Here is a 17,866-nt window from a genome sequence, read left to right as displayed (position 1 = left end):
CACATACAGGGAGTGATAACTTATGATTGCTGCAGGACAGATCCCGGGATCAATTTATGATGGCCGCCACGATAAAGACTTAACCTTACAGAATAAAAGGCTTGATCACGTTGGCGACAGAAGTCAACCCTAAAATTCGCATGAGGAAAGTGTGGAGATATAATAAAGATAAAGAAAAGATAGTATCGGACGCTATGAGGGGGCAAGTTCATCCACCTGGGAGGACATAACCAGTACCTTACGGAATGAATCAAGAAGCATGACCCATGAGATTGAAATTTGGAGAGAGTATGTGGGAATTCTTGTTCTTGTAAATAAGTCCCAAGCAGCAGGAATAACAAACTACGCGGATATCAAGATAAGTTTTCTTTTTCTTTATCTTTTTCTTAATTTTTAATTATCGCAATTATCGCAATTACATATATAATACTGCTCATTAATTGTGCTTTATTTATTTATTTATTTATTTATTTTATCTCATTGTTATGAAGTGCACACGTCTAGAACTTATTATAATTATTAGACATTATACATGTCTAATGCTTATTTTTCATTCATGATTATTGATTCAACTTAAGAGTTTAATGTTTCTATGTGGCTAACCTGGTTAAAAAAAAAAAAGTTTATTTGCTTGGAAGATTGATAGTACATGCAGAAGCAGGCCACTGACAACAAGCCAGCAAATTGAATTTACAAAGGACATGGCCGGATAAAGAAAACAAACAAACAATGGAGTGACTCAACAATCGGTTCCGAATCAGTTGGTGAATAGATAAGTCTTTCTTACCCTTTTATTACCATAGACTATATCATGTTACGCATTAAAAAAAACATATATAATTTTTTAAGAGTTTTATATTTATGATTTATTCTTTTAAGATTTATTTTAAGTATTCAGAAATTACTAATTATTTAACGAATTTTCTTTACATTTTATATTTATGTCTTAATTGTTTTAATTAACTACTATTTGAAATAATAAAATATTATTTTATTACAACATGTACGTGGTTAACTTGACTTTTAAGCAGGAAAGCTAGGATGGTTTTGTTCCATCATGATTTGCAGGAGTCGTGAACATTTAAAAAAGGATAGAGAATTATCGTGATACAAGGAGGTGCCGTTGGACTCGAAATTGACTTCTGGAAAAAGAAGATAAGTTTCTTAATTATATTTTTTTTGGAAAAAAAGTCATTTGCTTCGAATGACTATTATCTGCACATGCATATCATAGATCTTTCATATTTATATATTTATATTTGTATGGAATCATGTTTCTAACGTAAGTGTTTTAGTTTGGGTAATATATGTATGGTGGCCGAAATTTTGGAGAAGGCAAAGTTTTTTATTCTTTTGGATAAGAAAATAGTGATTCTTCCCGAGCATTGAAAAAAGGGCGAAATCTCATTTCTAGACATGATGGTTTGACAAAAATAAGATGGGGTACATGGGGAGCTATATTCTACGGTCTCTTGGTAATATTTAATTTTGGATGAGACGTATCGCTAACAGAGATAAGTTTTTTCTAATTTTTATTTTATTTTCTGTAATATATAAATGCATTTTTTGTTAAATTATTGATTTGTATATTATGACAAATTTGTGATTGTTATAGGTATGTCATGTGTCTCTACATTTAACTCATAATATTTTTCTTATTAATAACTTGCTCTTAGCAGAAAAGTGCAGGATATATGTGTTTGCAGGGTGCCTTGACAAGAATGAAAGTTGATGCAATGTCTCTGGATACATGATGATTCGCACGTTCAAACAAAAAGATAAGTACTTTTCATTTTTATTTAGAATTTTCATTTAGTATATATATATATATATATATATATATATATATATTCTTGTCATGCATATATTTATTCTTGGATATATATGTTTTAATTTAAATATTTTATGCATAATCGAATTATATATATCTCTTATCGAGATTGGATTATTATTATGATACCACAAATATATTGATATATTTATGCGTGGTGTTTATATAATAAATGTTGTGTACCTCTAACCTAATATTTTATTTAGTAAGCTATTTTTAGACAGGATGAGAAAAAATTCAAAGAATTTCGTAAGGCGAGCCCAGGATGAAAATAATGTGAATGGGAAGGCATAGGATATTTACAAGAGTTTCTCCCCTAATAAGGTGTGTCACGAGGTAAGTGACTGAAACTCTTATTATTTTGTATCAATCAATTTTCTGTATGTGGAGAATTTTATGCAGGTTCTCTTGAAATTCTTGAGAGGCGCGCCTTCCCCTAACAGGGCGCGCCATGGGGTAAATACTAACCTTATTATTTTGCTAAATATAATTGTGATATATAATTGTATACAGAGACACGTCCAACACTCCAGTCTTCAAGATTCAGAGTAAATATATGTCACAAAACATCTTCGTAACACTGTCTTCTCCAACCTGCATCTACAAGTCAAGCTCATACTCCGAAACTGGGGGGTGATCATACAGATTAGAAGAAGGATTTGGATAAGACATGTTCTTCTCATTTATCCTCGGCTTCCGCGGCCTCATCTCCAGCATCGGCTTCCGCGGCCTCTCCTTCAGCCTCGGCTTCCGCGGCCTCATCTTCATCAATTCAGTCTTGGCTTCCGCGGCCTCTCTTTCAGCCTCGGCTTCCGCGGCCTCATCTTCATCAACTCAGCCTCGGCTTCCGCGGCCTCATCCTCAGCAACCTCGTCATTGTCTCTATCAAGCAAACACTGCCTCACCTCCATTAGGCAGAATCATCTTCATCTTCAAACAACTTCTTCAACATCGACTTCAGAGGAAATTTCTTCAACATATGGCGCGCCTAGTTAAGGAACGTCAACATCTCTGCATCAGCAAAGAACAACCAAGATAGGACATCTCAGGGGATGAAGGACATCAAGATCTCGTCGACATCTTCAATGCCACCAAGATCTGGGGGGTAGTTGTTATACGCAAAAATCACCATGAAGACCCGGCCCATAAAAGAAGACTATGATGGGCTCAAGAGTGGACCAAGCCCAAGCTAGCCATGTTAGTCAGAAGAGACCACTTCAAGAAAATTGGGCGCGCCTTATCTTCAGGGCGCGCCAAGTTGAAACTTACAGAGAAAGATCGTCATTTGAAGGGCAGAAGGGGACATATTTTACCTAGGGGGATGCCCTTGGGTGTGTATAGATCCTACTGTTAATTTGTCGAAGACTCTACCTTGTAGTCTGAGGAGTTGCCCTCCTTGGGAGATAGAGAATGAAGATTAGAGGAGGCCTTGCTCTGTAGTCTGGCGAGTTGTCCTTGTCGGGGAGCTTGTGGAACCTTCTCGAAGATACGCCCTGGAAGGCTCTATCTCTGTAGTCTGGCGGGTTGTCCCTGTCGGGGAGTAGAGAAGTGCCCTTGCATTTGGGGTAAGTTTTGGGTGCTCGAGAGTCTACAAGGCCCAAGACTAGGCTTCATCGTATTGGGCCCCTTTCAGGAGGAAGATAGTAGAAGGGGAAGCCTAATCCTAATAGGTTTAGGTTTCCTTAGGAGAAAAGAACTACGTATTGGCTTGATCCCCTATAAATATAGGGGTACGTAGGCAAATTAGGGGGACACGAGTTGGGAGCACCTGGAGGCAACTCGAAACCCTAATCTCAGCCACCCCTAAAATTTCATCACCACCGCTTAGCCACCATCATAGATCTTGATTCCGGCCACGAACCTCAAATTTTGTTAACTACCAAATTCCTCCGTTAACAACTGTCATTGACTTGGGGACAAATACTGTATGCGGGTCTGGCCGGTGTAAGCGCGGCGAGGTTAAATTCATTTGTAAGTATGTATATCACAAGTACTTCGGATTATCCTTGCTTTAAGGTACATGAAATTAAATACAAAATTCTTCATTCATTTAAATAATATATGTAAAAGTTTTATTGAAATGAACCCGAATTAAAACATCTCACTTCGATTCCTAATTATTTATACATAGATTGAGAATTTTTTTCAAAAATACCCAAATCCACTTAATATATTATATTATATTAATATATTACATACAAAGTAAAAATTTCTAAAAATACAAGACAGAAGTCTGAATCATATTTTTTTATAACCGATTAGTCCCTCCTAAGTCTTGACCTGTCTCTCACTCTTATTATTCGATTTATCTAATAATCTTTTTTTTTTGTAGAGTAAGTATAAACACAGGGGAGCTAAACTCTTCCACTTGACACCTCCTCAATCACCTGGTTCTGTATTTAAGACATATTTATTAATTTTAATCCTTATTAATGGAGAAGTAACCATAATTTGTTTACTCCAAAAGTATTAACTTAATTATTATTTTATATTTACTTGATACATTATATGCTGAAGGTTTTACAGGAACAACCAACAAAGTTTTTCAGTTGCATTTTTCGTAATAACATTAAGCTACAGATTTTACTTTACCGCTTTATTAGTAAGATAAAATTCATGAATTAAATTTTAGTGGATCGGATCTCCGACCCGATTATCCACAATCCGAATGAACCGGATATGGATTGACTTGTAGAATATCGAACTCCTGATCCAATTTGATCTGAATCCAATAAAACTAAATAAATTAGAATATGAATTTAACTATCAATCCAAATCCGATCAGTTTACCTGCCCAAACCAAAGGCCCAACAACTCTTACATTTTAGACATTAATGAAATATAGCCGGTTTTGAAATATCAACACTTCTTCACGTGACAATGTCTATGAAGTAAAGAAGGGAAAGGTATTGAAAGATATGACCCACACCACTCAGAAGGATGTCAGTTTGTTAGAGCTAGCATTTGGAATGTTTTCCAATCAAGTTTTTAATTTCGTAATCAGACCCAAAAGATTATGTCATAACATTGAAGTAAAGTCATCAAAATGACATAATTTTTCATTAGCGATAAACGAAATCACAATATAAAATAAAAAAATTATGATGTTAAATTATTTTACAAATTTGGTTTTGATCTAGAGAGAGAATCGAAATTCGCGAGATTAATTTTATATTTAATTGTTTTAAATTATATAATTTCAAAAACTTACATTTTACTAAATTAATATAGTTTATTATTTAACAATACTAATGATTTTTTAAAATAAATTGACATGTGAATTATATCACAATTCATTACTGATGGAAAAGAGAATGATGATTTTTACAACAAACGCCTACAAAAATAATGAATTAGGCTGATTTCCTTTCCCGTTGCTAGTTACCTCTCACCAAACGCCTCTAAGTCTTTTGATTGCAGTCTTAAAATTATTATTTTTTAAAATTTTTTTAATAAAAAATAGATTATTGACATTTTTAAATTAAGAATGAAAGTTTCAAAATAATGATTGTAATTATGTAGTCAAATAATTTATAATTATTTTAAAACAAAGGCAGTAGAATATAAATAAAGAGAAGTAGTGTTGGAATATATTATAGTATTATTTTTTTAACAATGATTCATGAGTCTTTATTCAAAAAAAAAAACAATGATTTATGAGTGGATCCTTATGTACTCTACCGCCGACTCGGTACTACTCCCTCCGTCTCAACAGATTCTTTACAGTTTCCTTTTTGGGATGTCCCATCCAATTCTTTACATTCCAAAACTTACCAAAAATAGTCAATGGGTCCCACCACTACCCAACTTTTCTTTCCCTTTCACACTACTTTTCCTTCCTTTTCACACTACTTTTACTCCATTATCTCTCTTTTATAATTTAAAAATTAATGGGTCCCACCACTTCATCCACTTTTCTTTCTCTTTTCCACTACTTTATACATATTTCTTAACCTCCGTGCCCAAACCAAACGTAAAGAAATGGCCGGGACGGAGGGAGTATAAATTTGCCATTTTTATGTTGATTGCCTCAACAGTCAAACACTATCCTGACTTAGTAAGTTCCAACCATTTCTAACCTCTCTTCAGACTGCAATAGTAACATAGCATACCTGTGCTCCGATATACTTGTAATTCACACATAATAACAAGCTTATGATATGGAAATGAAGGGGGAAGTGATGACTTTTAGTGCAGCAGCAGCATCTTCACCAGGTTCAGCAACCAGGAATAAGCTAGACAGGAAGACGGTGGAGAGGAATCGACGAATACACATGAAAGGACTCTGTCTCTGCCTCACTTCTCTTGTCCCTCCCCATTACTTCAGCCCCTCCAGAGTACGTACATCACGGTTTCTCTAACCTGGTCTTTACAATACTTTTAGTAATCTCTCATGCATGTTTCTGGTGTTCCAGGCTGAAATCCCGACTGAACTTCAAAATTTAGTACGACTTGGTTTTTAAAACATCTCATAGTTGTATGTATATTAGCTACCATTAGCAGGGGATACTTCACTCAACACCCGCACTGCGCACTCGATTCTCGAAGATACTTGGCCGCTGGCGAATTTTTGAAAATTCTTATTTCCGATTAATTCTGTGATTAGTTGAAATGTTGAATATTCTATCACTTAATTATCTTATACTCTTATTCTCTTATATTTATATTATTAAATAATTATATTGTAGATTGCTATGAATATTGAACTTATTTATTTGATTATTTGATTTAAATATATATTCAACTCTTAAGATACATGCATAATATATATTTTTAATATATTTATATTTGCCGAATCACCTTCACACGAATCTCTATATTTTTGCCGAATTCCCGATTCCATATATTTTTAAATTTGCCGAATTCTCATAGTCCCGTGCCGCAGACTCCCGCACCCGCACCCACACTCATGTTTCTTAGGCTACTAGAGTATGTATTATCATGAGTCTGAGCTTTTGCCAAAAGCATAATCACGATCTTGATTAAGCTCTCGTTTAATTAATTACATTCCAGAAAATTGAATAGCGTATCTGAAAAGTCATTGAATAATTGGTGGCAGATATTTTTTACTCTCCTGATGATCAGTATGAAATAAAGAATAGCGTCATTTTTAGCTGGCACCTCACTCTCAGTCTGCAATGTTATCAACAATGGTCCCCGAGGGGGCAACTCATGTAGCTTCGATTTTAGTCCACGTGCTCAATTTTAGATGTGATAAAATACTTAGGCCCTGGGTTTTTTTTTTTTTCTATTCGTCGAATATTAAGATGCTAGAGTATTTAAGATCAGTACTGCAGATTAGAATAAACAAATTACTGATAAACTAAGTAAATTATGAATCAGGAGCTGTTATCGCAACAAGCTCAGCTGGACCATACAGCAGCTTACATTAAGGAACTAAAAGCTCGCATCGACGAATTACAGGTGAAGAAGCAGTTACTAACTCCAATGAGCAGCGACAGCCATATGAGCAGCCCGGCATCCACGTCATTCATAGTGCCTGTGGTTGATTTACGTGAGTTGGGTTCAAGTAACATAGAAGTAGTTGTGATCAGTGGTTTAGCAAAGAACTTCAGGCTATGTGATGTCATCAGTGTTCTTCAGGACGAAGGAACAGACGTAATCAGCGTGAATGTTTCAAGTGTCGGAGATCGAGTTTTCCACACACTGCATGCCCAGGTAGGCGATTAAATTACGTCTGTACCAAGATTCGAACCCTTGACCTCTCGTGATATATAAATATTTTGGTAAGAATTTTTACTGAATTTTTTTGCAGGTAAAAGTATGTAGAGTTGGAGTGGACATCACAAGGGTTTGGCAGAGATTTCAAGAACTAATGCCCTTAGCTTATCTGTGTGAAGATGCATAGGTCCTGTTTGTTTAGCAGAAGCAGAAGCTGCTTCTGCTTTTCTTGACCCGTTTGTGTAAAGAAGCAGAAGCACTTTTAAGAAGCTGAGAATCTTAACTTCTCTCTCACAGTTTCTACTTATTTTCCAAACACTTTATTCACTTATATATTTCTCACTTCTGCTCCACTTCTCTAGTTTAAGCAAGAAGTCACTTCTTTTAAGTTTGCCCAAACGGCCCCATAGTCTTATTGATCAGAACACTACACGCGTTGATGATTACGATGATGATGAATACTAGGGATTAATTAGCTAGCTAGTAAGCTCTTTATTCTGAAAACAGTTAACTAGTAATTTCAAAATCTGATTATGATTATGATTGGTGTACAATGTTGATCCGTTATTGTTTACAACATTATTGTTTACAGTAAAATCTTTCACCCTTGTATGTTTCTACATTAAGCCACTTTAATATATTAAATGCACATGTACACAGATGAAAATTTAAGGCCATGCAGGGCGCAATTTATAATCCATTTGATTTCAAAGGAGTCGTACACTAGAACAGAAGCACGCGTATATTTAGAAGAGTAATGCTTCATCCAAAATCATTGCTGAAATGAATGAGCCTGTATTAGTGATACAAGTTAAAATATTTCACCTCGTTGCCATCTCATTTTATCTAAAATTTTATACCCAATTTTATTGATGTAGCAGTAGCAATACTCTATTTAGAGTGTTTCTGTCCATTGGGCTGCGAGTGAGCAGTTCAACTCGTAGATAAAGTGGGTGTTTGGCCGGGCTATTAAGCTCGGCTTCTAGGTTTATAAATTAGAAGCACTTATGTTGTGTTTGGTTGGGGTGAATGATTCCGGAAGGAATGGAATGAAAAATGAACTATATTATGGGCAATTGTTAACAAATTTCATTCCTTCATCCATTCCATTCTTTACATTATGTGCTAGAGATCATACCTTCAATTTGAGATGGAATACTCCATTCTCTCCTACCCCCAATATCTTCTCAAATCTCATCATAACAATTTTGCTCTCACTTACATTTATTCCGAAACTTCCCTCTCATCTCTATTATTTCCAAGTAATTTTTACTCATTTCATTCCATTCCATTTCATTCACTCCAACCAAACACAACATTAAAATAAAGTTATGGCAGGAGAAAATTTTCATATGAAGTACCTGACCTTTGAGTCCAAAGCTTGTGAATATCTGTAACTATTACAGCAGAATAGAAAGTAAACCAGAATACTTTTGTTATTAAGAGAAATGTTTGCGTCGAACTTACATTTAAGCAGGCAGAATGTTATATCCAGAGCATCTGTGTTATTTACAGAGCAAAAGAAGAATGAAAAGATAAAACTACCCCCTGCATACATAATAAACAGCTCTTGGAAAAAATTAATGCAAGGTAATTTGATCTTTTCATGCTTTGTTGCTCTAGAAATAAAAACTGGGATCCGGAAATAACATTTAAGTTGAAGGTCGTGCTACATGAACTTATATTTATTAGATATGTAGTGTTTACACTCACTCTTAAAAACCATAGAAATCGATTGATAAATAATGAAACGATTGACATGAATTCCTCTGTCCAAGCCAATACCCAAGTAAAGTGTGCTGGATATTTCAGGAACTGGGAACGTATCAGACCTAATGAAGCACAATGTGCTTGGTTTTAACTTAATTACTTCAACCGAAGAAGCCTCCTCTACCTGTAGAGTTCCTCAGATTAGATGAAAGGATTGAGAGAATGACCATGCAAACAGATCCCGCAAATAAGAGACCGATAGAAATATATCCTCTGTTAAGGAACTTGGTTGTTTCACCAAATCCTACTACCCCAACAACAAGTTTCTTTAGCTCGTACGTCGCTGCAAATCCTGCACCACTTGCAGTTGCCAGAAGGAAGCTGATTACCTGCAAATTTAATTCAAACCCGCGAAAAATGCCTTAATAAGTTGTTTAGATTCTTAAACCTGACTCTGAATTAAGTTTAAGTAATTAATTATCACAATTTTCACTGACTATCGAAAAGTTACAGGGTAAATTTACTCTGTTTTGTAATTTTCCCCCAGAACTGTTCTATGATAAAGTTACTTATTCAGTTAATTTTTCCTCTAAAAGTTGCAGAAAGTTTTGTCAACAAGGCCTTAAATTGATCAGTTGCAGGCAATTATCAGAAAATGAAGGATTAAAAAAATTTACGTACTATGTCACCATAGAAATCAAAAATGGGAAGGCAGCCATTCCGAATCAACCTCTTCTCAGTGCAGACGTAGTACACAGCGAAAGGTATTTGCACCAACGTATACAAGAATCCAACTGTTAGAAAATGGAGTTTTAAGCTCATAATTTTATTATGTTCTTGTTGTTAATTCCATAATCTAATGATTGAAAGTTGTTTCTAGATATCGGAACTTAAACTTTCATGTATGGGTTTAAGAATTTTCTTAATGAAATCCATAAGAGAAATGAAGTTGAAGTTAGTAGCTTGAAAGAGCTTGTGTTTGAGAATGTTGTTTGTCCCACATTGAAAGAAATAAAGGGGGTGTTGGCTTTATATAGTATAACACACATGGGTAGTGCACAACTACTAAGGTGTGTTATGGTGCGTGGTGTTCTCACGAGCCCACGCGCGCGCCGCCGCCGCCGCCCCGCCCCGCCACGCCTCGGCTCGGCTCGGCTCGGCTCGGCACGTCACGCCACGCCACGGCACGGGTCGGGTCGGGTCGGGTCGGGTCGAAGGGCGATTTGGGCGAATGTCTCGGCGTCTCGCGTACGCGAGGCGACCTGGGCGGGGAATTTTATTTCGTATTGGTTTAATATAATATTTTAATTAGAATTTATTTATCAGTTGGGCTGGGTTGTGTCTGTTGGGCTCAATTGGACTGGGTCGGATTGCATAATTGGGCTAAGTCAGATACAATGAACCTGGACTTGTAACTGATGATATATATTCAGAAATTAAAATATATATATATAAAACGGCTGGTTTAATGTGTGGATTAATATATCAGCTGTTACATTATAATAAATCGTCAGTTTTGATTTATTTTAAATGTGCAGTTTAATTCATATATTAAATTCGGGGTGGTCAGTTACACTTAGCCTCTAGTATAAATAGAGGACTAAGCTGCTGAGTTTTACACACCACACCCTACATTCTCTTCTCTTCTTCCTCTCTGCTCTCTCTCCCAAACACAGTCAGTCAGTAGTTGTTTTCCGGCGAGTGAGGAGTCAGTCGTTGTTGAGCTTTGGAGGTGCTGCTTAGCCAAAGCTCGGAGCTGTTTTATCCTGGAGGAGGTGTTGCAAGCATCCCAACACAGCAGGTGGGGGCAACTATCTCTTCAAGAGCAGTCAGGTCTTCGTATAAGGCCTGACGACTCAGCTGATCTTTTGTGTTCTTTGTTGTACCTGTTGTTGGCTTCTGTTTCGATTTGCTTGGCCTTGGCTTGTATAATATGATATATAACTGCCACTATGTTGCTATAATAGTCTTGATTTCCAACAATCTTGAAGAGATAGTTTGTTATATAATATTAAGCATAATGTCGAGCGAAACTGAGGTTCCCGTTGTTGGTGCTGGTAGTAGTTCTGGTGCATCTGCTGTGGCCATTGATTGGACCACTTACAGTTTTCCACAAGCCGTTGAATTAACTGGCTTGCCAGAGAAGTTCAATGGTGGTGTAGGCTTTTCTCGCTGGCAGAAAAGAATGAAATTGTGGTTGACTGTAAAGGGTCTGTGGCCTGTTGTGGAGTATGAGAAACCAGTGGTGGATCAAGAGAAAGCTGAAACTGTTAAGGGCTTTGCGAAGTGGGCTGAGAAGGATGGTGTGGCAAGGGCGGCCATTCTGGCTGCTCTCACCAACACATTGTTTGATGTGTATTCCTCTGATGCCTACTCTGCAAAACTCTTATGGGAGAAGCTGGACCAGACACATAATACTGACTCTCAGGGTCTTGAGAAGTATTCTGTGGCTAAGTTCCTTGAATTCAAGCTGGTGGACAACAAGTCCATGACTGAGCAAGTGCATGAATTCGAGATGATAGTGCATGCTTTGAAGGAATCCGGAATGGACCTCCCTGAAAAGTTCAAGGTTATGAGTGTGATTGAAAAGCTTCCGAAGTCTTGGGAGGAGTTCTCTCTCTCCCTGAAAAGACAGAAAGGAGAGATCACCTGGACCAACCTTATGCTGGACATCTCGGTTCAAGAACAGCACAAGTCCAAACAAGGACATGTGATGCCAACCGAGGCCGGGAGCTCGAAGGTAAATGTAGCCACTGTAGGACAGAAAAGGAAGGGTGTGGCTAAGAAAGTTAGCACTAATAAACCTAAGAGTGACAAGGACAAGGCCAAGAAACCCAAGGCAAACAAACCGTGTTGGTCTTGTGGGCAGGTTGGGCACTGGAGTAAGGACTGCCCTACAAAGAAGGCGAAGAAGGCTGAGGTGGTAGCACAAGCGAATGCTGTGCTTGCAACTACAAGTGGGCCCGTAGTGAACATGGTTGTTGGTGAGGCCACGGCTTCTGAAACCAACGCAGACCGGTATGTTTCCTACAACCCTGTATTATTTTCTACCTATCTGTCAAATGAATGGTTGATAGATACTGGAGCTAATGTGCATATTTGTGCTGATATTAGTTTATTTGTATCTTATCAACAGAGTCATAGCTTGACAGTGACGATGGGGAATGCTAGTGCTGCTCAAGTACATGGAATAGGAAACGTAGACCTGAAGTTCCCTTCTGGACGTATTCTATCCCTAACTAGAGTGCATTATGTTCCCGACATGCGTAGAAATATAATAAGTGGAAGCTGTTTAGTTTCCAATGGCTTTGAAATTTCCTTCAAGTGTAATAAAGTAGTTCTTATTCACACTGGTACATTTTTTGGCAAGGGTTACTTGTCAAATGGTTTGTTTGTAATAAATGCTGAACCCATTTTGGGTACATTAAATAATGTTATTCTTCCTTCTGTAAATTGTGTTGAATCCTCAAGTTTATGGCATGCTAGACTAGGTCACTTAAACTTTGGTGCTCTTAAGAATATGATGAACTTAGAGTTGATTCCAAAACATACCATAGAAAAGAATTCTAAATGTCAAGTATGTGTGTCAGCTAAACAAATAAGGAAACCTTTTCATAACATTGTTAGGGATTCAGACTTATTAGATTTAGTACACACTGATATTTGTGAATTTGGTGGTGTGTTGACTAAAGACCAGTTTAGATACTTCATTACCTTTATTGATGATAGTAGTAGATATTGTTATGTTTATTTACTTAAACATAAGGATGAAGCACTTAGTAAATTCATTATATATAAAACTGAAGTTGAAAAACAAACTAGTAAGGTACTTAAACGGTTGAGATCTGACAGAGGTGGTGAGTATACAAGTAACTCCTTTAATGAATTTTGTGAAAACAATGGTATAGTTCATGAAGTTACTCCACCATACACACCTGAGTCTAATGGGGTCGCTGAGCGAAAGAACAGAACATTTAAAGATATGATTAATAGTATGCTAATTAACTCTGGGTTGCCTAAATACATGTGGGGAGAGGCTCTAAATACGGCTTGCCATATTTTGAATAGAGTTCCTCTGAAACACATGGATAAGACACCTTTACAGTTATGGAAAGGCAGGATGACTAGTCTTAAGTATCTTCGTGTGTGGGGGTGCCTTGCTAAGGTACTTGTCCCTGAACACAAGAGAAAGAAACTAGGTCCAAAAACTGTTGATTGTATCTTTCTGGGCTATCCTGAGACCACTACAGCTATGAGATTTTTAGTAATAAAATCTGACATAGATGGTATAGTGGCTAACACGATAGTTGAATTTCGTGATGCTACATTCTTTGAGGATGTCTACCCTATGAAGACTGGTATACCTCAAGAGACCTATAATAAGGATCCCACTCACACATCAAGTTCTATTCCCGATCATGTGGAAAAGATGTCAAATGTGGGGGCGGAACCTGGTAGTAGCTCTACTCCTAATGAAGTAGAGGAACCAAGGAGAAGTAAGCGTGCAAAGGTAGTTAAGGATTTTGGAAGTGATTTTATCACTTACAATGTCGAGGACGAACCTTTAACTTTCCGACAGGCTATGGACTCTTCGGAGTCTAGGCATTGGAAGGGCGCTGTAAAGAGTGAAATTGACTCTATTGTTTCTAATGGAACATGGGAGTTGGTTGATCTCCCTCCTGGGTGCTCTACTATTGGGTGCAAGTGGGTCTTCAAGAGGAAGTTAAACCCTGACGGCTCAATAGATAAGTACAAAGCTAGACTGGTGGCAAAGGGGTTTAAGCAAAAAGAAGGAATTGATTACTTTGACACATACTCTCCGGTTGCTAGGATGGTAACAATCCGTATGCTTATAGCATTGGCTTCGGTCCATGGTCTTATCATCCATCAGATGGATGTAAAGACAGCTTTTCTTCATGGTGAACTTGAAGAAGAGATTTATATGGATCAGCCTGAGGGATTTGTTGCATCTGGCAATGAAAGGAAAGTATGTAAGTTAATCAAGTCCATCTATGGCTTGAAACAAGCTCCCAGGGATTGGCATAAAAAGTTTGATGATACTGTATTGCCATTCAGTTATGTAGTTAATGAAAATGATAAGTGTGTCTACACCAAAGTTAAAGGTAGTGAGTATGTCATTTTATGCCTATATGTGGATGACATCTTATTGTTTGGAACCAATATTGAGATTATTAACGAGACAAAAGCATTCTTAAAAAGGCACTTTGAAATGAAGGATATGGGGGAGGCTAGTGTGATTCTTGGAATCAGACTGATTCAGTCAACTGAAGGAATAACCTTGACTCAATCTCATTATATAGAGAAATCTATACTTGAGAAATATGGTTATTCACAGTGTAGAATCGCTAGTACACCCTATGATCCTAAAGTTGCCCTTGTCAAGAATACTTCTGGAGTTCCTGTGTCTCAGTTAAGGTATTCTCAGATTATTGGGAGCTTGCAGTATCTTGCTAACTGTACTAGACCAGATATCTCATATTCTGTGTCTAAGTTGGCTAGATATACAAGCTGTCCAAACAGAACTCATTGGGATGCTCTTGATAGAGTACTTAGATATCTGAAAGGCACAATGTACCTTAGTTTACACTACAGGAGGTTTCCTGGTGTACTTGAAGGGTACAGTGATGCAAGTTGGATAGCTAAGAAGTCTGGTTCCAATGGAGTGACTGGATATGTGTTTACCCTTGCGGGTGGAGCAGTGTCCTGGAAGTCGACTAGACAGACTATTGTGACTCGGTCGACATTTGAGGCTGAGTTGTGTGCACTTGATGCCACTGGGACGGAGGCTGAATGGCTACATGGGCTTATGTCCACGTTACCTGTAGTAAGCAGACCGCTTCCTGCGATTGCTATTCATTGTGATAGTCGAACAACTATTGACAAGATTAGCAGTAAAAAGCATAATGCTAAAACAAAGAGACACATCCAAGTTAGACTTAAGTCTATAAGGGGGTTAGTGTCTGACAGGATTATAGCTATAGAGTTCATAGGAACTCAGAATAATATAGCTGATCCTTTGACTAAAGGACTGGAACCTGCAGTAGTCCTTAAGTCAAGGTTGGGGATGGGACTGTCAACCCATCATAATTCATCAACAGTGGGAACCCAATACACATGAGAGGAGATCCCTCGAAGTGTATTCAATGTGGTAATAACAAGCTGTAAGGGTGAATTGGTAGTACCTTTGCTACATAGATGATACTCATGTATCTGAGTCTATCCCCTGTAAACCTAGAAGGTACTGTGACTGCTAAGAAAGTAAGAGTGATACAACTCTGAATGGGATCAAGTCGCTAGACGAGATATTAGCAGTATATCTCTGGAGATGCCCAGCTAAGCGAATGTAATTGTGTGGTCGCAATTAGAGGAAAGGGTTATTCCTTGAAGCATTCGACGAACAGGATCGAGACATGACCATTAATGTCTCAAAGCCGTAGATTGGCTCCATAGCCGTTGACTTGTCGTTGTCTATGGAAAGTGGTTACACCCAACGGATTAAGATTCAAGGTGAAACATTCCATCTGAATCCGGTAGCCACTGAAGTAGAGAACTTAGGAGGGTTCAAACCCGGAAGGGTACCGACTCTGAAAAACAAGTCATGATGAGAAACCTGAAACGCATTTCTGTATGGATTTGTGGGGGATTGTTAGAAAATGGAGTTTTAAGCTCATAATTTTATTATGTTCTTGTTGTTAATTCCATAATCTAATGATTGAAAGTTGTTTCTAGATATCGGAACTTAAACTTTCATGTATGGGTTTAAGAATTTTCTTAATGAAATCCATAAGAGAAATGAAGTTGAAGTTAGTAGCTTGAAAGAGCTTGTGTTTGAGAATGTTGTTTGTCCCACATTGAAAGAAATAAAGGGGGTGTTGGCTTTATATAGTATAACACACATGGGTAGTGCACAACTACTAAGGTGTGTTATGGTGCGTGGTGTTCTCACGAGCCCACGCGCGCGCCGCCGCCGCCGCCCCGCCCCGCCACGCCTCGCCTCGGCTCGGCACGTCACGTCACGACACGACACGGGTCGGGTCCGGTCGGGTCGAAGGGCGATTTGGGCGAATGTCTCGGCGTCTCGCGTACGCGAGGCGACCTGGGCGGGGAATTTTATTTCGTATTGGTTTAATATAATATTTTAATTAGAATTTATTTATCAGTTGGGCTGGGTTGTGTCTGTTGGGCTCAATTGGACTGGGTCGGATTGCATAATTGGGCTAAGTCAGATACAATGAACCTGGACTTGTAACTGATGATATATATTCAGAAATTAAAATATATATATATAAAACGGCTGGTTTAATGTGTGGATTAATATATCAGCTGTTACATTATAATAAATCGTCAGTTTTGATTTATTTTAAATGTGCAGTTTAATTCATATATTAAATTCGGGGTGGTCAGTTACACTTAGCCTCTAGTATAAATAGAGGACTAAGCTGCTGAGTTTTACACACCACACCCTACATTCTCTTCTCTTCTTCCTCTCTGCTCTCTCTCCCAAACACAGTCAGTCAGTAGTTGTTTTCCGGCGAGTGAGGAGTCAGTCGTTGTTGAGCTTTGGAGGTGCTGCTTAGCCAAAGCTCGGAGCTGTTTTATCCTGGAGGAGGTGTTGCAAGCATCCCAACACAGCAGGTGGGGGCAACTATCTCTTCAAGAGCAGTCAGGTCTTCGTATAAGGCCTGACGACTCAGCTGATCTTTTGTGTTCTTTGTTGTACCTGTTGTTGGCTTCTGTTTCGTTATCAGTCTGCATAAGCTATGGTTACGGGTATATATTCTATTCTTTCTTTCCTCTTGCAGTCACTGATATGCATGCTTTTTACCTTCACGTTTTGTTTCGATTTGCTTGGCCTTGGCTTGTATAATATGATATATAACTGCCACTATGTTGCTATAATAGTCTTGATTTCCAACACCAACAGCACCAATTGCAAGCACATACCTGTAGTTACAGAATTAAGAAAATGTTCAGATTTTCTCCTCACTAATTTCTACTCCCTCGATCCCACTCAAATGTTCACACATGGGTTGGGCACGGAGGTTAAAAAGATACTCGTAGTGGTTACCTGTAAGTAGTGAGAATAGTGAAATGATCTTTGGAACCATCAATATCGGTGACCGTATTGGTGACCATAACCACAACAGAAGCAGCTAAGACCAGCAAACTAAGTATCCTCAACAACAGGCTCGTGTTTACTAAGGTCTTGGATGATATTGCCATCTTGACTAATGATAATATGATAATTGCCTTTGGTTTTTCCCCTGAATCTGATTTCCCTTTTAGTACATATATTAATATGTATGTTGGAGTGTTTATATAGAGAGAGGTGACTATTTCTGAATACGGTGTCCCTCTCTTCTTGGCATAGACGATGACTTTTTTATCTACAGCTTTTACTAAGCCGGCTTGTTATCACTCGATTTCTCCGTTTGATAAGGTAAACGCGTTCACCGTGTGTATATTAGTATATACGAATCAATAACAACAAAGAAGGCTATTCTTATTTCAGACTTTGATCAAACGCTCTAGCCCTTGATCATATATACATTTGACAACAGTTGACCAGCATTCCACAAAGCCTGGTTCATAAAATTTGAGCAATAATATAAAACTGGTTTC

The 17,866-nt window shown here is 37.8% G+C and overlaps 2 protein-coding genes across 3 annotated transcripts; one reads left to right on the top strand and one right to left on the bottom strand.

Annotated features, from left to right (window-relative positions):
• Positions 1-5,819: 5,819 nt before the first annotated feature.
• Positions 5,820-7,866, top strand: LOC108213548 (transcription factor bHLH168). Of its 2 annotated transcripts, none has more exons than XM_017385353.2 (3): positions 5,820-6,168; positions 7,256-7,510; positions 7,608-7,866. In XM_017385353.2, exons 1-3 carry the CDS (start codon positions 5,992-5,994, stop codon positions 7,698-7,700), a joined length of 525 nt encoding a protein of 174 aa, XP_017240842.1. In that variant the 5' UTR covers positions 5,820-5,991; the 3' UTR covers positions 7,701-7,866. The 2 variants fall into 2 exon arrangements, with proteins under 2 accessions (XP_017240842.1, XP_017240841.1); XM_017385352.2 differs by having other exon boundaries at positions 5,835-6,168; positions 7,175-7,510.
• A 1,060-nt stretch (positions 7,867-8,926) lies between these two features.
• LOC135151764 (CASP-like protein 4D1) lies at positions 8,927-17,585 on the bottom strand. Its single transcript, XM_064090966.1, has 4 exons — positions 17,313-17,585; positions 17,167-17,188; positions 9,905-10,018; positions 8,927-9,612 (listed from the first exon to the last, which is right to left on the bottom strand). Exons 1-4 carry the CDS (start codon positions 17,465-17,467, stop codon positions 9,385-9,387), a joined length of 519 nt encoding a protein of 172 aa, XP_063947036.1. The 5' UTR covers positions 17,468-17,585; the 3' UTR covers positions 8,927-9,384.
• Positions 17,586-17,866: the final 281 nt, after the last annotated feature.

Source organism: Daucus carota, chromosome 3, assembly GCF_001625215.2.
Source record: "Daucus carota subsp. sativus chromosome 3, DH1 v3.0, whole genome shotgun sequence".
NCBI lineage: Eukaryota > Viridiplantae > Streptophyta > Magnoliopsida > Apiales > Apiaceae > Daucus > Daucus carota.
Note: the sequence above shows the minus strand (reverse complement) of the source record. Positions and strands in the feature narration are given on the sequence as shown.